At 40.7% G+C, this 21433-nt stretch overlaps 1 protein-coding gene across 12 annotated transcripts in view; it reads left to right on the plus strand.

Annotated features, from left to right (window-relative positions):
* The window catches only part of TRMT9B (tRNA methyltransferase 9B (putative)), a 58345-nt gene extending 38063 nt beyond the window's left edge, over positions 1-20282 (plus strand). For 9 of the 12 annotated variants that reach the window (XM_070499911.1, XM_070499910.1, XM_070499915.1 and 6 more), the window contains 2 exons: positions 4578-4751; positions 10214-20282. In XM_070499911.1, coding sequence (XP_070356012.1) covers positions 4578-4751; positions 10214-11244 — 1205 coding nt within the window. In that variant the 3' untranslated portion in view covers positions 11245-20282. The other 3 variants (XM_070499916.1, XM_014867407.3, XM_070499917.1) reach the window with 3 other exon arrangements.
* The last annotated feature ends 1151 nt before the right edge of the window (positions 20283-21433 follow it).

The raw sequence follows: 21433 nt of genomic DNA on the forward strand, positions 1-21433 counted from the left end.
CCTTTTTGCCCTGAGGAGCCCTAGACAGCACATCAGCACTGTGCTTGGGGGCCATTTTAAACAGTGAAATCACCAAGAAAAAAGCACAGACATGCACAAAACGTGGCATTACATAGACCACGTAAAGGACACTTGTTGACAGCCTGAGAGCTGAATCAAGAAGGTGGGGAACAGGGCCAGCCCGGTGGCATAGTGGTTAAGTTTTGCGTGCCCTGCTTCAGTGGCCCAGAGTTCACAGGTTCAGATCCCAGGCATGGACCTACACACTGCACATCAAGCCATGCTGTGGCAGCATCCCATAAAATGGAGGAGGATTGGCAACTGATGTTAGCTCAGGGCCCATCTTCCTTACCAAAAAAAAAAAGGTGGGGAACAGGTGCCCCAGGCGACTCATATTCTTGACGGCTCTATGGGTGCGCGTGTCAGGGAACAAGTGTACAGGGCTGCAGTATTGACTCTGGGGTTACAAATAAAGTTTAGCAAGTAAGTGAACATGCAAATACAGAATCGGTGAGTAACGAAGGATTCACTGTATTGATATCTTAGACCACATAAGATTTTAAAAGTTCTACAAGGCCAAAATCTCGATAAATATATAAATGAAGTAAAAAAACCAAAAACTAAGTAATCCACTTAAATGGTTCAGTAACAAAGGTACAGAAGGATGTACCGTGAAAAATATCATCCCACCCCAGTCCCCCAGCACCACCTAACCCACACCAGAGGCAACCAGTGCTCTTAGCGGCTTGTATAATCTTTGAGATATTTCACGTTAATGTAAGCATATTTATGCCCATGGATGTGTGTATGGGTGGATTTCCCTTTTTCAATTACACAGATGGTAGTATGTTACACAAACAATTACACCCTTAGCTTTTGTTTCTTTTAATATATTGTGGAGATCATTCCATGTCTGTTCTTACAGAGCTGCCTTTATTAAAAGCTGCATAACATTCAATGCTAATAACACTATATTAACAGATATATGTTTGTTATATTTTGCTACTACAAATTATGGTACTAATAATATTCTTCAGATACCTCTGTGCAAATCAATAATTATATCTATAGCAGATTTTTTGACCCATTTGTATCTTTTGAATTTTGTAGTATTTACATTTTTTTACTATTCAAAAAATGAATAGTAATATTTTGATTACACAATGAAAGATATGTTTTAAAATAAAATTGAAATTAAAGAAGAAATAAATGAAAAGGAAAAAAAGAATCCCAAAGGGATTAGCAGAAGAAGAGAAGGCAGAATAAGATGACTATCTCCAAAAGGAAAAATTTTTTCTGTATGTGTTTTCCACTTGGCTAAAATCATCAACTGTTTGTATTGGCGAATGTCTGGTTGTTAGATTAGCAATTTATGATTAATTAGTAATAAAACTTTGCATAGGTAATAAACATCCAGAGGCAATCAGGTTCCAGTTGCCCAGGCAGAAATTCTCTAGGCTGCTTCACTATTTTGGGGGTACAACTTTGAGTTAACTAAAATTTGGCTACCCACCTCACCCCATTCCCCAGTCAAGCTGATTTGCTGAGGTGTGTTGATAATGGCTCCTGATGGAAACTAAGTCTTCAGGGCAGATGTCAGGAATTAAGTGAGCAGGAACTAGAGCCTAAATGAAAAGAACTGGAGTGATTCAAAGACAGCAGAAATGCGAAGTACTCTGAGGAAATACTGTGACCTCTGCACTTACGGTAATACTGTTACCTGAAATGGGCTAGCAACAAGTCCATTAGATGGTGCATGGAGGGTGGTCGGTGGTTCGAGATCTTGGACTAGTTTAGAAAGCAGGAGAAACACCAGAGCTAGAGTCTTTTTGAGCAAAGTCACCTTTTAACCTGACATCAGAGCCAATTGCCCTAATAATATTGAAATTTTTATTTTTGTGCACATAATAAAAATTAACTTTTCAATAATTCAGATTCCCTTTGCCTCTTAATTCTCAGTGTATTTATTCCCAGTCTCTGTGGTCATATTTAATTTGCTGAGTCATTCTCCAATTATCATCCCTTCATTGAGTCAATAAAAATTTAAAGCTCCTACTATGTGGCAGGCACCATGCCTGCACAATAAAACATATTTCCTCATCTCTGGCCCCCAGAAATGTATATTAAATGGGAAATAAATAGGCCATGTTCTTCTTTTTCCCGTAGGAAAAGAGAGTTCTCTTTCAGATAAGGTCTTAGCAAAAAGCTCTTATTTTCGAAAATGTGGTTGTTTCTGCAAACTTCAGAGGGAACATTCAGATTAATTTAGTTATTTCCAGCAAAGACTTGCCCACCATGGGCCAAAATATTTTTGTTGAAGTGAGGCAATTATCTCCTTTCTTCTTTCGTTATAGTGTGGTGCAGAATACAGAACAGAGGGGAGGGGAAGCATGCAGACACTTCCTGTAATCTGTCCTCAGTACTGTGAAAGGTTATCATTTAATGAGATTTCGTAAAGGAGCATGAGGATTGTCGTGTTCTGGAGCTTGCCGCAGTATCCAAAGTGTTCTGATTTATTTCTTGCACATTTAAGATAATAGGGTGACTAGGCTTGGCAAATATTCTTGATTTCCTTATTAGGATAAAATCTTCCCGTCTAGCATCTCAGTGTATGCACTTAGAAATGGATAATGCATCATATTTGGGGGTTCCCCTACTATTCTTAAAAATGAATGCCATTGGAAAATATGGGCTAAATCAAAGGGGCTGGGGCACTGGAAACGTTTCAGGAGATGCTGACGTTTGAAAAGACCTCAGTTTCCTCATTACCATATGCTCTCTGAATACTTCCCTGTAGCTCTAATGGTCTATGAACCTGGTTTTTTTAATGCTTTCTTTTGGTGAGGAAGATTGGCCCTGAGCTAACATCTGTTGCCAATCTTCCTCTTTTTTTTCCTCCCCAAAGCATATACATAGTTGTATATCCTAGTTGTAAGTCCTTCTAATTCTTCTACATGGGATGTGGCCACAGCGTGGCCTAATGAGCGGTGTGTAGGTCCACGCCCAGGACCTGAACCAGCAAACTCCAGGTCGCCAAAGCGGAGCATGTGAACTTAACCACTACACCACCAGACTGGCCCTTGAATCTGTTTTTGTTTTTAAAGTATGCTTTTTGGAGAGGAAGATTGGCCCTGAGCTAACATCTGTTGCCAATCTTCGTGTACTTAACCACTATGCCAGTGGGCTGGCCTGAATTTATTTTTATTAGTATCTTTGAAGTAATTCTCCCTCAGTTCTCTAAATGTATGCTCTGAGCCAATAAAAGAATGAGCAAACAAATTTTCAAGATTATTTTTCCTAAAATATGACCATCATCTTTGAAATATTCAGGATTTCAATTTTAAAATTTTGTGAATTATATTTTCCCCATGATTGCCCTTAAATATTGGATACTTTTTCTCATAAGAATTCTCAGGAACAGTGGCTGTGAAATCTAAAATAATTCTAAGACCCCAATCATTTCCATTGGGACAATAACATTGGAAATCTTGTTTTTTTATTCATAGGCTCTCCACTGTCTCAGCTGGCATCAATGAACCTTAATTATGCTTTTAGTGTCTCATATAATTTTGAATAGCACCTATTAAGGAGGAATTATTAAAGAGTGTTGTGATGTGTTTCAGATCTTTGGATAGCAGTAGATATTTTTTCAGGCAGAAAAATCTAGAGTTAATGCCAAGTAGGTACAAATATCAGCTCTAATGGTATCTTTAAACATTTCGGAAAAGGAATTAGATGATGTGTCTGTGTTAGAACATAAAACTAGGTACTAGGTTGTAGGTTCAAAATGGTCATTCATTCATGTTACCACTTTCTTCACTGTAGTATCAGTGAGCTCTGATTGATCCAAATCTTCGGGTTGTGTAAATCTTGAATTATTTGGGTCTCTGCCACCACAAAGTAAATGTCAAACACGGTCTTTTTAAGGAAAAAAAAAAATAGTTCTGTGTCAGAGTTGTATGCTGAGTCAACAGAAATCATTTAAAACCTAGCACTGACAATAGATTGGATAAAAAGATGTTGAAATCCTTTTTTCATTCAAATTAAAAATTTTTGAAAAGCATGTTTTATTGTACGAATTATTTTATTTATATCCATTGAAAAGTTGTTGGCAGTCGTTTGTTTTACGTAGCCAGCAAGTGGTAAGACTGGAGACAGAACAGGAGAATAAAAGCCCATCGCCTATAGAGCTGTAGATAATGAAATACGTATGTGAAGGTAACTTTTGTAAAGAGCCTGGACACTGTCCCTGGGAAACTGTCATTCCCTGCCGTGGGCCAGCCAACATTTTTCGGTTGCGCCAGCATGCTAAGCCCTCTGGACATTACCTCATTAAATATTCAACAAATACTCTTTCTTTTTCCTCATTCCCTTTCCCTCTTCTATTCTAAAGGAAAATATGTAAGCGTTCCCTGCAGTGCAGGCTTTTCTTTTGCTTTTGTGAATACCTTCATGCCACGTTGTAGTCTGTCTCGGTGAGTTAATGTAAAATCATTTCTATTCCTTGTGATGAGACAAACTGACAATTTTCCACTTTCCCTTAAGGACAGCTTGTAACACAGGTTTTTCTCTTATAGGTTGTGGGACTGGAAAGTATCTTAAAGTGAACAGCCAGGTACATACCCTGGGCTGTGACTACTGTGGGCCATTGGTCGAGATTGCCCGGAGTAGAGGATGTGAAGTCATGGTATGTGACAACCTTAATCTCCCCTTTAGGGACCAGGGCTTCGATGCCATCATCTCCATAGGAGGTAAGGCAGCCCGGTCACACGTTCACTCTTCGCCGTGAGAATAATGTCACGCGGTTGAGGCCACTCTCACAACCCAACATCCATTCTTTGTAGAAAGGGCTATGTAATTCAGTTTATCTAATCTTTAAAAATACTTCAACTGATTGATTTGACTAATTTCAAATATACTTAGGAGGGTACATATGATTGTTTAACTGGTTAACCTTCAAAGGGTTAATTGTATTCTTTTTGATGACTCATCTCAATTTCTTTTACTTATGAGTAAGACAGTATTAGAGGAGTTTTGCCTCTTGGAAACAGTACTTCGTGATCCTGAAATGAAGCCAGATTCTTCCAATGTAAAGGAGATCTTTAGAAGTCATACCACCTTTTTTAGGCCACAAGTGTGCCCTTAATTAGCAGAATATTGTAGGACTAAAGCACTGAATGTCACCTGGAAAGATGTGTCATCCAATCTGCCACTCACTGGTACTCAGGTCACTGGGGAAGATGGTCCCACCTGGTCCCAGATTGCATTGTTTTCATAATGCCACTCTTCTCTCTTACTGCCAGAGACTGTTCCTAAGTTAGGGAATCTGTTCCTCATATTTTCCCAACAGGTGTGCCCATAAAATACACGTAGCAAAAATGAAAAGAAACCACAAAATCCATGCCTGAAACATATACAGATAAGGCTCATTTTACTCAATATATGTATTCCTGAAACCTGGTATGTTACTCATATTTTAATATGCCAGGAAAACTTGCTATTTAAGGGAATCTTACAGCAAGTTCTTTCGCAAAGCAAATTATTTTTCCCAGTACACTTTTTAAAAAATTAATCTATTTGAATATAATGAGCTTTATCAAAGCAAGGTAAACCTATATAAGACTGAGCAGATAAAAACTGATTGCTAGATAAAAATTCAGAATAAGACTGTTTGCCCTCTTGAAATAGATGAGAAATTTGATTTATTCAACATTAGATGGGGACGATATCTTTGCATAGTGAGGGGACACAGGCCTGGATGCCATAACCTTGGAACTAGTTAGGACTGGCAGGAGATGGTTGCCATGGAAACCTGCTCTATGACGGCCCTACTTCTTTGCAGTTGAAAGTAAGTCCATTTTGGTCGTAAACATTAAGAGAAAGGATTCTTCTTGAGCCAAGCAGCACCATACAATGCTTTGAATCTTTAGTGGAGAGAAAATTTTTGGTTTAGTCATTCCACTGAAAGAGCTAGACATCAGAGAGGGCTCAGAGGAGTGTATTCTTTGCTCTTCCTTTGTTTCCATTAGTTTTAGGGTCCACAAGGCTACCTCATCCAGGCTGTGCTGTGGAGCCACTGTCATAGGCATTAGGGTACTGACCAGCTCTCCTACCTTTAGGAAATGCTGCACGTGTCCACGGTTAAGTCCTTCTCTGTTTCCCATTTAAATCTCAGGCCTTACCTGCAGAGGAAATGGAGCACCCCTGTTGCCATCTTCTCATTAAAAATGCTTCTTTTTTTTTTTTTTTTTGGAAGATTAGCCCTGAGCTAACATCTGCTGCCCATCCTCCTCTACTTTATATGTGGGACGCCTGCCACAGCATGGCTTTTGCCAAGCAGTGCCATGTCCACACCTGGGATCCGAACCAGCAAACCCCTGGCCGTTGAGAAGTGAAACGTGTGCACTTAACCACTGCGTCACTGAGCCAGCCTCTAAAAATGCTTCTTTATGAGCCGGCCCGTGGCCAAGTGGTTAAGTTCTCGGACTCTGCTTCTGCGGCCCAGGGTTTTGCCAGTTCAGATCCTGGGCGCGAACGGGGCACCACTCATCAAGCCATGCTGAGGCGGCGTCCCACATAGCACAACCAGAGGCACTCACAACTAGAATATACAACTATGTACTGGGGGCTTTGGGGAGAAGAAGAAGAAAAAAGAAGAAGAAGAAGATTGTCAACAGATGTTAGCACAGGTGCCAATCTTTAAAAAACAAATGCTTCTTTAAGTGGAAACAGCTTGTGTTTTTATGAACTGTAACTGTAAATTAAGGTGACGTCATCATTTTCCAGTTAGGTTTCACATTTAGAACCGTATTATGAGAAATTTCAACAGACCGTCTCTCCTATGTCCATGTATATTTACTTCCCTATTTAGAATTCTGAATGTTGGCACTTCTTGCTTATCATATCATGAAGAAATACATTTTTGCTTTTCCGAGTCTCTTAATAATAATGTGAGACGTAAGCATCATACCTAATTATATATTCCTTATGTTTTACTGACAGATTAGATAAAGAAACACTTTCTACTTAGTTTTAGAATAGTCTGACAAAAATTCTATGAAAATTTGGCAATATATCAAAATAGCATTAATCAACGATTTACTTTACACCAGTGTCCTCAACTTGGGGTTATGTTGCACCCCCTCCCACCCTCAGGGGACATTTGTCAATGTCTGGAGACATTTTTGGTTATCACAACTTGGTGTGTGCTTGTGCTCCCTACTGTCATCTAGTGAGTGGGCCCCCCACAACAAAGAATTATCTAGCCACAAATGTCAATAGTGCTGAGGTTGAAAAATCCTGTTTTATGCTAAACCCGTGGATTCTGAATGCTTATAGTTAGAGACAAGACATGCACACTTGAAAAGTTAAGTAATGTTACATCATAAAACAGCAAAATATTATAGGACTTTAAAGATGATCTTGTGTAACTTCTCATCTGATTCTCGAATCCAGTAACTGAATTCCGCCTACCTATTTTCTGGGCTCTCAGCAGGAACACAAGGCTTTAGGATACATATATTGAGTACTATTTTTGCCTTTAAGTTGTGATTATGATTTTTAAACAAAAGAGGATTTTTTTATCCTTTAAAAATTCAATATAGTTTCCTGAAATTAATAATTCATATAAATATATCTTTATGTCCCATTTGGATTACATTTACAGTGTTTCTTAATAGAGCATGTATGTATATGCATAATACATTTTAGATGTAATGAAAAAATCTTCATTTGTAAACTTTTTCTTTTTCAAAAACATCTGGATTAAAAGTTACTTAGTATTACATGTTAAATATAAATACAAAACATAATATAAAAGATTTAGATATTTCCTGGGTGAAATTATAGTATTAAAATGAATTATCACATAGCAAATATTTAAGAAATGAAAAAATACAGACTTTTCTTCCATAAAAAAGAAAACTTCTTTTGAAACCCAGAATCCTGAAATGTTGAAGACCTATGAGTCTGCTAAAAAGAGATTACTGTATTAAAATAGTCCTGTTTTAATGCTGGGGGTTTTTTCCTCTTATGGCCCCCCAAAAGGAATTCGGTCAACTGTCTTTATTCACAGTAATCGTGTCCGATTAAGTCTCCGTAAATGCTGATGTATCCAGTACTGAAACATTGCTTTCAGGGGAAAACCAGGATTAGGTTCCTGTGAGCCTCTGCTCATAACATTTTTGTGATCTGATCAATACACTCCCTTGTTTGATGTTTGTTTCTGTTTAAAGACGCCTTATTTAATTTTGAACTCATGCCAACAGCACTATAACTCGTGCTTGAACGAAGCTTACATAACATGTGTATTTTCTCTGGAAGACACGTCACAGCCTTGTTGTGCTCTGGAATCCTAGACAGGACTTCAGCCCTATGCTTGCGGGCCATTTTGAATAGCGACATCACCAACAAAAAGCACAAAAATGCAAAGAATGTGGCACTAAATAGACCAAGAAAAGGACATTTGTTGACAGTATGAGAGCTGAAACAAGAAGGTGGAGGGTAGCCTTGTCCGATGCCAGCTGTAACATGCATCTTGGAGGCTCAAGTGTTTTTACCACTCTGTGCATGTCAGTGAATGACCACGAACACGCTGAGAGTGCTGATTCGGGGGGTTGCAAGTAAATTTTAGCGAGTAGGCAAATAAGCAAATACAGAATCCAAAGATAGCAAAGATCGACCATATTTAGAAAATACACTTATAGAAATTCAAGTGAATTAGGTGCAAGTTATGGGAGATGTTAACGGCCATGAGTAGTCATAGATAGGAACATTAGCGTTGTCCTGTCTTACTCATTCCTGACCCCTATGCCTCCTTTTAGCCCAACGACCAAGACACTACTTCTGGAAGCGTATGCTTTCAAATTGACCATTATAAAGGGCTCTCTCTTTGGGGACAGGGTAAGGGGGTCAGTCTGATGCTTAGTGAAGTAAGGTGATTGGTCAAAGATCACAGGGCTGGTTATTGATAGATGTAGGACAAAATACACTCAAGTCCTGTTCTTCAACCCCATTTTGACCTCATACTTCCAGCTTCTTACACTGCTGCACTGTAGAGAAAGAGACCCAGGCTTTGTGTGCTGCTGACAACAAGGAAAACCTCATTGGAAACAACACAGAGTGCCTGCTGAATGAGCGTCCTTTGATAGCTTTCTCTATATATAGTAATCTCATTTAGACATTTACTGTCTCTCTGCGGCAGGTAAACTACAGAGATTTATCTGCCTGAAACCACTACTAACAGCTGGATTACGGTGAGGGTTACAGGAGCTGTTCCCCCTGCTCTCTTCCCCCACTGCCCATATCTGAGCAGTAATGTCCAGACTTCCCTTGGGGTTGACTTCCTGCCTGACACATGTATGTGGTAGGCCTGAGGGTGGAAAAATAATCTGATGTTTTCTCTTGACACAGTACTGTGATTATACTTCCCTAGGAGCTAACAGACTAGCACTTTCTACATGTGGTTTGATGAAAACTATGCCTAATAACGAATTGAAGACCAGAAAAAGGCAGTTCTGCTTGAATCTCAGGTTAATTTTGCAGGGGTTGGAAGTAAAATGATGACCTCTAAGTTGATTTTTTAAAAAAAATACACAACCATTTTATATTATATTCATATTTTAAAAATTCTAAGCAATCATTTGGACCTGTGCTTGGCTGGCTTATCTTTGCATTATCTAAACAGAAAAACAACCTTTAACATTTTTCTCCACTTCTATTGGCTTTATTAATTGTATTAACCCTGATTAGTGGTGTTCATCTTTCGGTGCTTTAGAAGCACCAATCACTCATTAAAACAATGAGTTATTTCATAGAATCCTATTAGAGAACACTTACCTAACCTCATGCTCCTTTGCAAATTTTACTTATTCACAATGGTCATCCTTCTGGTTAATAAAATTTACAAGATTTTGGAACTGGAAGAGACCTTACAGATTGTGGGCATCTTATTGTAGATGAAGAAACTGAAAATCCATAGAAGTTAAATAATTGCCCTGGATCTGTTGTCCAATAAGTACATGAGCCGAAGCTAAGAATGATGTCTCCCCTAAAGTCAGGTCTGGGGCTGTTTCTACCACCTGCCCTACCCTGTAGGAAATAAGGTTTTCCTACATGTCAAAATGGCATCATTGTTATATGGAAAATAGTAGTGTATAAATATGTCGGTTTATGTATGTGCATACACATTGAGACCTAGTTTCTTCTTTTCCAGTCATCCACCATTTTTCTACAAAACAAAGAAGAATCAGAGCAATAAAAGAAATGGCCAGGGTCTTAGTTCCTGGAGGCCAGCTGATGATTTATGTCTGGGCTATGGAACAAAAGAACAGGCGCTTTGAGAAGCAAGATGTGCTTGTTCCCTGGAACAGGGCTTTATGCTCCCAGCTCTTCTCAGAATCCAGCCAGCCTGGGAGAAAGAAGCAGTGTGGACATCCGGAAAGAAGCCATCCCTGTCGTCCTCCTTGCTCTGTGTGTAGCTGTTCTGGTTGTTTTAAAGAGCAATGTGATTCAAGACGGTCCCACAGCATGGACTATGAACCAGTGACGGCTGGAACCTGTTGTGCAAAGGTTTCTAGGGAAGGAGAGGAAGAAAATGGATTCTATAACACGTTAGGAAAATCTTTTCGTTCCTGGTTTTTCTCCAGATCTTTGGATGAATCAACTCTGAGGAAGCAAATTGAAAGAGTGAGACCCTTGAAAAGCACAGAAGGATGGACCAACAGCACTGTGTTGGTCCAGCCTTCCAGACGCTCTAGCTTAGACTTAGATCACCAAGAGCCATTTTCAACAACAGAGCAAAATTTAGATGAAGAAGTGTTTGTGGAAAGTTCTCAGAAACGTTCGGAAGGGCTGAAAGCACCAGCCGCCAGGCAACACCTAAATGGAGACCATCACGGTGAAATGAGGAGAAACGGAGAGGGGAATTTTCCGGAGAGCACCAATACAAATGAGAATTGGGCGCGTGCAGGTAACTTAGAAGAAGGTAACCCTTCTGCTAGGAAGATATTGAGAAGGATTTCTGCAGTCGGTTCCACAGATTCCAACCCAGATGACGCAATTTCTGTCGAAGAACAGCCCGACGTTTTGGATTCCAGAGCCTTTATGCGTTACTACCACGTGTTTCGAGAAGGTGAGCTCTATGCCCTGCTGAAGGAGAATGTGTCAGAGCTCCACATTCTGAGCTCTGGGAACGACCATGGCAACTGGTGTATCATTGCAGAGAAAAAGGAAAATTGTGATTGACCGGAACATTTTAGACAACTCTTCTAAAAGGTGAACCACGTTCTTTTCACCAGGTTTGGTATAGTTACCCGAATTTGCATCCAATTTTATTATTTCTTAATCCATTTATGCTTTGGTCTGTAGAGACTATGAATTGATCATCTTTTTAATGTTTGGGTACACACAGACCATGGCATCTAAAGCAATTGCCAAAGGGTATTTGTGGTTAAATGTCAATATAAGAGACCTGAAGAAGCAATATAAAACGAACTTCAATATAGTTTGGATTTTTTTCCCCTGAAAGGTGAAATTATTATAAAAATAGATGTAGATTGTTTTTCAGTATTATACATTGATTTTAAAAGATTCTGATTTTAAGTATTCCTTCTAAAAACAGAATTTTTATACAGTAAAGGGGCAATTTCTGCTTCTTGGGTTATAATTTAGATCTGTGTGCAAGAATGACAGGTAAGCCTGTTTCATTGCATAGATGTAAATTGAACCATATGATACATTATTTTGTTGCCAAGGCCTTGCTGTTACTTAAAAGCTGCAGAAGGTGAGAGACAGTGGAGAGAGACAAGAAATGTTACACAGACTTTTCTAAATGATAAGCAAACTTGCTTCAAGATAAGTAAATAATAAGGTTTCAGTGTTGCTCAGAAGGTTTTTAGAGGCGCTGTTAGCATGTAGATGTGGGTTCTAGAAGTTACTGCAAGTACCCAGGTATTTTTCTGACCTTATTAGAAGCATAAATATCAGTTATGATAAGACCAAGATTGACTAATGGGGAGTTTTCCTCTAGAAGGATGCTTTTCTTATGAATTGAAGGGATATTTAGGAAATGAGAATCTGGCTGAAGCACTGTTTTATTTTGGGTCTGAGGACAAATAGATTGTTAAGGTGCAAGATATTTAGCCTTGGCAAAGGATTTGTTGTTGGATTTTTAAAAATAATATCCTGGGGGACCAGCCCGGTGGTGTAGTGGTTAAGTTCACACACTCCACTTCAGCAGCCCAGGGTTCGCAGGTTCGGATCCCAGGTGTGGACCTACACACCGCTCATCAAGCCATGCTGTGGCGGGGTCCCACCTACAAAACAGAGGAAGATTGGCACAGATGTTAGCTCAGTGACAGTCTTCCTCAAACAAAAAGAGGAAGGTTGGCAACAGATGTTAGCTCAGGATCAATCTTCCTCACCAAAAAAATAAAATAATATCTAGGCATTTATCTTATTGAAAGTGACCACATTTTATTAGTTATATTAGGGATTTAGGCAGAATCAAGTCCTATTCATTAAAGGTTGAACTTCTGCCACTTTATAGACAAACGAATAGATTCGGTGTTGTATGGTCACTATAGCTGTTTACATTTAGCCATGGGTCTGTTTGAATCCATGTCATGGATCTTGAGATGTAGACATAATTAGGACAGGACTAGAGAGCTTAGAAAAGCAGATATAAGTTGACCCAGGAACATGGCCTCAGATAGTTCCTTAATGAGGAGAGAACAGACATTTGACGAAAGCCTTTTTACTGCATGAACCATTATAGTCCTAGATGAAAATCCAATTCTTATTTTATTTTCCACTAAAATAATAAAAGATTTCACTTGTTTTGGGTTCTTTTTCCCTTCAGTGATTGTGCTCCAACTTAAAATGATGTTATTTTCAAAGAAATCGGAAGGATTATTTTTAATGTTTATCTGAAAATTATTGATGTTTTTAACTCTCTTTTGGCTGATGAGGTTGTCTGGTGGCAATGAGACATACGATCTGTATTGTTCAGTGCAGTTTGCATTAGAGGGACAATGAAAAGAGACATGGCAGTGGAATAGAAATTAAAAATTAATTCAGTGTCTTCCATTTCTTAAATTAGAACATCAAACCAGGAGTATAAGTGGTTTCATTGGTGGAAATAAAAGATTCTCAGAGTCGGAGAAGTTCTTACAATTAAAGCTCGTTGGCCTTTTATTATGACTGGATTTTTCCTCTCCTTGAAGCCTGTTGTCACATGTGTATTTAGTCCCAGCCTTGCTGCTGGAAATCTATTTGAAGTCATCTCTTTCTGGTGGTGGCCGGCCACTTACATGGAACTCAGTTTATTAGACTGTGCCAGAAAAGCTTTGAGCTAACCCGTATGAGCGACCTCCAAGACACACACACACACGCACACACACAAACCCCACTTTGTATAAAATGATTCTCTAGAGTGGTTCGTGAGAGAGAAATATTTTCACATACTTTTGACAGAGCTATAAATAAAAAACCACTAATAAGAGCAATCTGTTGCTCTTCATCTATTGAGCGCAAGAATTCTATGCAGCCAGACATTATTTTGTATGCAAATATTTAACTCCCTTGTTGATAATCTTTCTTGGGTATATTCATGTGAAAAGCACTCTTAAAGCAAACTTTAGATATGTATAATATCCTATATATATATATATATATCTCCAATACATATATATAAGCCATTGAAGAGTCAAAACTAATGTAAATATCTTGATCATTTAAAACTCTTGTTCACCCTTAAGGTTGTCCTCAAAAGGAAATACAAGTCATAAGTGAGTTTAAATGTAAACAGGTTACTCGTGAGTGTGGTCTGCCTTAACTTGCTCGATGATAGACTTTACTGATCTATGGAAGGAATTGGAAAACTCAGCCTCCATTATTGATACTGGGTCACACCGTGTCCGTCCCATTCCTTCTTCTTTACTTGCTGGCGTTACTGCAGAGCCCACTCTCCGAAGTAGAGGGGGCATTTTGGGGATTGCTGGAAGGTCCTTCAAAACCTTCGCTGGCTTATTGATGCCTCGCTGGCCTATTTGGGGAATTCCAGATAAACAGTCAAATGATCTGGGGGAAAATGCAGTAACATAGAGAAAGGGTGCAATCAAAATAATATTATAGTGGGAACCATGCAAGTGGCCTATTTACATTATTATTCTTTAAATTGTCACCATAGCGATGAAATGACACCAGCATGTCCTAGTAACGAACAAACCATCTAACAAATCTTGCAGTATCACGTTGGTCCCTTCTCATCACACATCCCTAGGCAAGATGGTGTATAATTCTTGTTTGCCTTTGTATGTCCTTCCAAATTCTAGATATCAAGAATTCCTCTGTATTTTAACTGAGCATCAATTGAATGGGCCAAAACTGGAGGTAATCCAGAGAGAAAATAATCCAAATATAAATCAGCCAGGGACGTGAATGTAATTATATATTCATGGCCACAAAAAGAATAAGCACTGGTGGATTTTTTATTAATATAAATGGGTTTGGAGGAGGACAGAGGGTCTAACCCAATAGTTGTTGAAGTTGGTGGGGGAGAGTATTCCTTAAAAATGAGCTGTGAGCACTGAGTTTGGGACAGAGGGGGAAATGGGGTCCAGCCACTGGCTGAGCAGCTCCAGTCTAGGAAGAACAAATTAGGGCAGGCCTGAGCTTTTCTCTCCTATTATCTAGGAAATTGGGAATAATAATAGTAAGAGAAGTTAACTTTTCTTAATATCTAACATTGATTATTTTATCTGTATTCCTCACTGTAGCCCTCTGAGATAAGTATACTTATTGTTCCCATTTTGCAGATGAGGAAAACTGAGGCAGAAAGAAATTAATTAAACTGCCAACGTCACACACGTAGTAAGTATCACACATCTAGAAAAGGGCAGGGCTGAGATTCAAACGCAGGCAGTTTTGTTCCCAGCCTGTGCTGTCATCCACAATACCATATACACCCCACCCAGTAACGGTGCTAGGCAGAGCCTAAGAGCCTTGCAAAGTATGATCGTCCCCTTTACAAATAAACTTTAGGAAGGTTAAGCAAAGATTTCACAGTCAGACAATAATTGGAGAGTAATCCCTTAGATATTTTCCCCATTATTTTATATTTACTTTTTTCATTTGTAAGTCTGTTTCAATTTGATTTTAATTAAAAGACGCTGTGGTCACAAAATGCTCTGTGATCACTTTTCTCCAACTTTTCAACTCTTTAAAAATTGTATTACCGTTTTCCCATTTTATAGGTGAGAAAGTTGAGGGCTATTCAGATACTTCATTCATTTCATTCGTTCATTCAGCCCTGCTATGTGCCAGGTACCTATGAATATAAGGTGTGTTGAGTGTACACAGAATATTAGAATCAACTGACTCGAAAGTGCCTAGCTGGCACATTTTTCATATTCGTTTGTGTACTGCTACCAAGTTATATTGTTTAGCGTGAGAAAAGCAATATACAAAACCCTCAGAGACCCACATGCATATTAGCATATTTAAGGCCGACCCTAAAGTAAAGTTGGGCTTAATTTAACTGAGCTGCGCCGGACATATTAACTTCCCCTAGCACGAGCAGTCTGTGGCAGACATTTCAGAAAATAATGTGGCCCAGAGAATAAAATGCAGACTTCTTCAGGGCCTTCAGACCTTCATAAATTCACTCTCAAGTATTTTTCAGCCTGCTCATCTCCTGCCACCACACCCAAGTTTTTCTGTTCTGCAATCTGCTCTGTTACACAATGCCTTCATTAGAAATTACATAATGACAAGTAATTATCACATCCCCTAGATATAAACTTGGATTCCAAATGCCATCATTGTAATCCTTTTCCAGAGAAAAATGCGTGAAACGGGCTTCATGCCGTCAATTCAAAGGGCAAATGAGATAAGTGTTATCACACACCCATCCAACAGATGGAAAAGCCATGGGAGTGGAAAGGAAGTACAGACGCATTGACAGACTCCAAACCAGAATGCTCCACTCCGCTCATCCCAATCTTAACTCAGAATTATGATTATTGGCTTGACGTTATAGACTCGATATTTGCAACCTCAATTATCTACAAAACCAGAGTGGGAATATTTCAAAAGAACTCTCATCAACCAAGGGTTGACATTATAATGCAAATAGCCTTCGGCAGGGCATGGGAAACACAAACACAGAAACCTAAGAGAGCTCATCAAAGAGAAAACACTGACTGTGAATTGTCCTATTTCTGATTTTCCATGGGCCCCACGGGATGGGACGCAGTCGTAGGAATGGACATCATTTCAGTTGTAACACCCACTCTGCCTCCCTCCAGATGTGGGTCTCCCCCAATTGATTACACACAAGTAACACTGTATCTGGGAGTTATAGAGCTACAATATAATCTATGTGACCAATATCGTGGACCGCTTGTGAGAGCTGGTTGTCAAATTGGACGCCCCGTTTGGCAAATAAATATATATTTTGTCTTTTCTTCGACTAGAGCTGGGAAAAAGAACGTTTACCTCAACCCAATTAATTTTTCATTAATCCACATGAGACAATACATTTTCTCCATATGGAACATTTCTTTTTCTCTGTATGTTACCTCCACATAGTAAAGGTCATTAACCTGTAGCCAGTGCACCTGAATGTTGAATTCCCCGAAAACGTTACTTACGTTTATGCCCACCCACTGGGAGTTTGGGTAAGTGACAGGCATTTCTCTAATGAGTGCATCATTCCACTTCCATTAGATTGTCTATTAACATAGGTGGACGGACTCCATTAGTAAAGGTCTGCCCTTCTCTGTTTGGTTCCAGAGAACACTGGGGACACTTAAGGCGTCCCACTGTGGACCTCAGTGGAATTTCTGAGACTCTTTGAATATGTATGTGAAAACTGTCCCATTTTCCTTGGATATTCTCTTAAATATATATTATGTAAATATATATTTTCCTAGACGTCTGGTGTTCGCTGTCATTAGTGACCAAGAAAAAGTGGCCCTCTTCTGCGCTTGTCAAAACATTAACTTAGCAATTAGCATGGAAATGTACTTCATTGAATAGATCTTTTGTTTCAGGGAAATTGAGAGAGAATTGTTCAATGTTGTTGTGCCTCTTCTGGTGTTGACGTGTGCATTTGTATCCCAAAACACTTTTTTTCCACAATGTACAGTTACTGTAGCTTTTTCCAGAAGCAGCTAGCAATAGTTTTAAAAGCGCAAATGGATGTAAAATGTCTTGACTGCTGTAATAATTTGAAGATATTTTATTTGCATTAACCAATGATGTGTAGGATCTTTTTATAATAAGTATTATTTAAAATGGTGTAATTTGTATGCTTGTGAAATGTTAGTTGATTTAAGTTAAGTGTACATTTTACAAATGTTACCTGATGAACAAAAGTTTGCCTTTCACCTCCACTCTGAATGTGACAGGACTCATATTGTTCTTTTCCTTTATCAATTCAGCCAGCCAGCTCTCCTTATATTTCAAAAGAACCAGGCAAATTCCTATTTGAATTCTATTATCTTTGTCTAAAGGAAACTAAGCTAACCATTTCATAATAGATTGTCTTTCATGGGTTAATAAAAGAATATTATTGGCTAAAAAAAGACATCTTTTAAGATGAATAAAGATTTATTAGACTATCTGAAAGTGGGTATGTGTGAAAATATGGTACTAATATCGAAAGGACATCATTTTTTATGTTCGTTGAATGCAGTCCCATTGGTTTTTACTGACCTGCTCCATCTGCAGGCTGTCAGCTCATTATCGGAGCAGGGTGTTCAAAGGAAGGGGAGCTGTGCCCGTTCCTGCTGTGGCCCTAACGCAGCTCCGAGGGATGCCTTCTAGCAGCAGATGGTGCCCTGGCCTGGCGCAACCTTGCCCACCTCCCACTCCGTTCCCTGTGATGAAAGAAGCTCCAGCCTCTCCTTGAGCAGCAGTTTGCCCCTTACAGTGGCTGCCTGGGGGACAAAAATGAAAAGTATTGATAACAAATGAAAAACACTCTGTGCCAATCTTTTGCCAAGAATCAATGAAACCTCAGTCGTGCGCTGTGCACCATGTGGCATAAATCTCTCGGTAAGACCATTGCTACTTCTTCTCTTTAGAAACCATCGCTTCTTCCATCTTTGTGTTCATCTTCCATTTTTGAAATATCTAAGCCATAAGTTCAGCTTAAAACTATATGCTTAACAGATGTTTTTAGAAGTTTTCAGAGTTTTCTTGATAGTTGAAATCAGAAGGAAACCGTCAACTTCAGTACCTGCTTTTTCCTGTACACATCACTCTCCACCCTGTCCCTGGGGGCCAGGCACAGAAGACAGTCCCCACAAAGGTGCGCCCGTGAGCAGCCCCAGTGGGCGGAAAACCGTCAGAGGCTTGAGCTGCCAGAGACGTCAGCTGCCGCTGACTCCATGAAGGAGGGACTTGCCCAAGCTGAGAAGCAGACCTGCGTTTCCCCGCAGCACGTTGTTTGTCTTCCTTCGGGAAACTGCGACCCTTCGCATCCATCCAGCTCTTTGTCACACTGCAGCCCCCAGCTCAGGTCTCATCTTCAGGGAAATCGCCCCAATCCCACTGCTCCACGTTGATTTTCTTCTTCGCCATCCTGCAGCCCTTTGCATTTAGGCTATTTTACAGCACGACCTGCCATATTCACCTTTGGCAATTAGAAACCTTCCTGCATCATCCACAATTTTTCCCTTCTATCTCTCCAATTAAAATAAAAAAGAGAGAGTTGACTAAAGCCTTTCCAGTTCCAGTCACTTCTCTCCCTAGTATCTTTCTCCTTCATTTCACCCTCTGCCCTGCCCTCCAAGAATAAACCTGTAGTTGCCATTTTTAAGGGCCTAATGTAATTACTCACTGTAACGGCGATAAAGGAGCTCTCCCAGCCACTGACTCCCAGCCCGCCTTCTGCCTTCCTGGGGGAGAGTCCCAGCTCTGCTGGTGGAATTCAGTTCTGGGGATCAGCTGGCAACAGAGGACCATGTCTCAGCTTCATTGACTTCCTGCGTCTTGAGTCTCCTCCCAAGATAAGCTCTCCTCTTAGATCTCATAGGTCTGTCTCCTCTCTCGTCTTTCTCCATGACTCCCAGGCGTGAAGAACAAGTGTTCATCTGTTTGGGAGATTTTGATTTGAGTACTGATGAAACTGATGCTGTGTGCCTGGTCCTTGGACATTCACTGATCAAGGGTAAAAATGAAAACTACCAGTGACCAATAACTAACCATCAGTTACCAGCTTTTTCTTTCTCTTTAAAAGAAGGAGCCCATGGTATTTGGCTAAGTATAAAACAAAGGGCATGATAGTTTGAGATACAAAGAGAAATTCCATCCTTCCCACATACCACCCCTCAAAAATCAGGGCAGCCAGGCCTCCATGTTCAGAGCTCTTTTGCTCCGGAGGAGAACAAGACCATGAAGCTAACCCCATGCACACCCTAAAGAGGCCAGGGCCCCCAACGGGTTATCAATGGAGATGCTGTATGGAGAGGAAGGCTGGAGCAGCCCCACTAGCAGGGAGCCAGTTGGGGCACTGAGCTGGCCCCCGACACTGCCCCAGGAGTGGAAGGATCCTGACTGGGGATGACCCCATATGTTCCACAAGCCTGAGCACTAGCGCCACACTTGGGAAACTCAGCAAAGCTTCCTGTGGCCAAGCTTGGCATGAGGTGGGTGGAGCTGCCAGCTTCAACAGCACAGCGGGGCCACTTTGACAGGCTTAGTTCCTGTGCTGTAACACCAGGCCACTGTGCCCATCCCGGACACGAGCAAGGCGGTAGGCTGCCTGTGGTCATCCTCGTCGGGGGCAACTGGAAGTTTCTCATCAAAAGAAATGCAGTTGGACCCCCAAAGTTCCAGGAAACAAGAAGATTGTCAGGGCATCCTAATGCAATCCCACACTCCTCTGTTTTATCACGGGGCGATCTTCAGTGTGCGAGTTGAAGTGACTTGCACACTCCCACACAGGTAGAGCCCTCGTGCTCCAGGGGGTAATGCACAGCCCTCCTGAAGTACCATCTTGTGAGGCCTCAGGCCTCAAAGGGGCATGGTCTCTGAAGAATTGGTCTCTTTTTCACTACAACGATATGTTGGTAATTGATTCAAAATTTGTAAAGTATCCACCCCAAGAAATGAAAGAGCTTGTTTCTCTATCATTGTAAAGATGGTAATTTTAAAAGTAAATATCTTGGTATTTTGTGTTGAACAATTCCTCTGGGCAAGGGGCTTTCTAGGCAATGTTGGAGATTTCATGGCAAGAAACTAGTCTTTGGTCCTGGAGAATTAAAAACTAGCAAGAGAGAAAAGATGTGCATAGTTCTCTCTTTCTGGAATATTCTTCCTTTCCCCGCTTGGCCTGACTTCATCGTGCTTCCGTCTCAGCTTAAATGTACCTCTCTCAGGTAGGGCTTTGGTGCCCCCACCCTAACCCAGACCAGATACTAAGTTACGTTCCTTCTCTACCGTCCCAGAGCCGGCTACAGTCTTCCTTTTGAAATCTACCGCACGTACGTATTTTCTTAGCATATCCTTTCTCTACCAGAGCATACATGTCCTAGGGGCAGGGACCTCATCTGCCTCTTTCTTTGCAGAACCCTACAGTGCCTAGCAGCGCACTAGCCCAGTCCGGAGTGCTCAGGAAAATAGTTCACAGTTGCCTGGCTCAGAGCATGAGGTTCACACAGAGGAAGTTACAGAGAGCCATGGGGCCCCAGAGGGAGAGGAGGGTTATCCTAAAGCAGGTGACACAAGGCTCGATCTTAGAGGGTAGAATGTCGACAGGTGAGGAGGGCAGGGAATTGGGATAATGGGAAAGAGGGAGAGAAGCTCAGAGGGAACTGACGATGATGATGACAATGATGGTGCCACTTACCATGTGAGCACTGCACTGCAAGGAACCTGCACGTTCACAGTCTCATTTGTCTGTTACACCAACCTGAGGGGCACGAAGAACTGAGCCCAATTTACAGATGTGGGAACTGGGCCTAGAGAGGTCAGGCTACTTGCCAAAGTCACACGGCTGGAGAGTGAAGGCGCTGGGCTTTGCGCCCAGGTTTGTCCATGCAAACCCCCTTGTTCTACCCCTCGGTGGGAAGGTAGCTTTGTGAGGGAGTAAAAGGCAGAGGGAACTGGAGAAACAGGTTGCAGTTTGACTCTCAGGGGCCTTGAATACCACCCTAAGGAATTTAAACTTTCACGTATAATGCTAGCGAGCCTTTGAAGATTTTGGAGGAGATGCTTCAGAAAGATTACTCTGGAGCCAGTGAAGGTGTGGGTGGGGAGGCGGACTGAGATATGAAGGGGTCCACAGCAGGGGCCGGGAGACACAGTGAGGAGCCAGAACAGGTTCCCAAGTGCAAATAAGATGCATGCAGAGCTAAGATAGAATGAACTAGAATACAATCAGAGAGCCAGGGAGTAAAAAAGAAAAAAAAAAAGGCTCCCACGT

The sequence above is a fragment of the Equus asinus genome, chromosome 27 (genome assembly GCF_041296235.1).
Source record: "Equus asinus isolate D_3611 breed Donkey chromosome 27, EquAss-T2T_v2, whole genome shotgun sequence".
Lineage (NCBI taxonomy): Eukaryota > Metazoa > Chordata > Mammalia > Perissodactyla > Equidae > Equus > Equus asinus.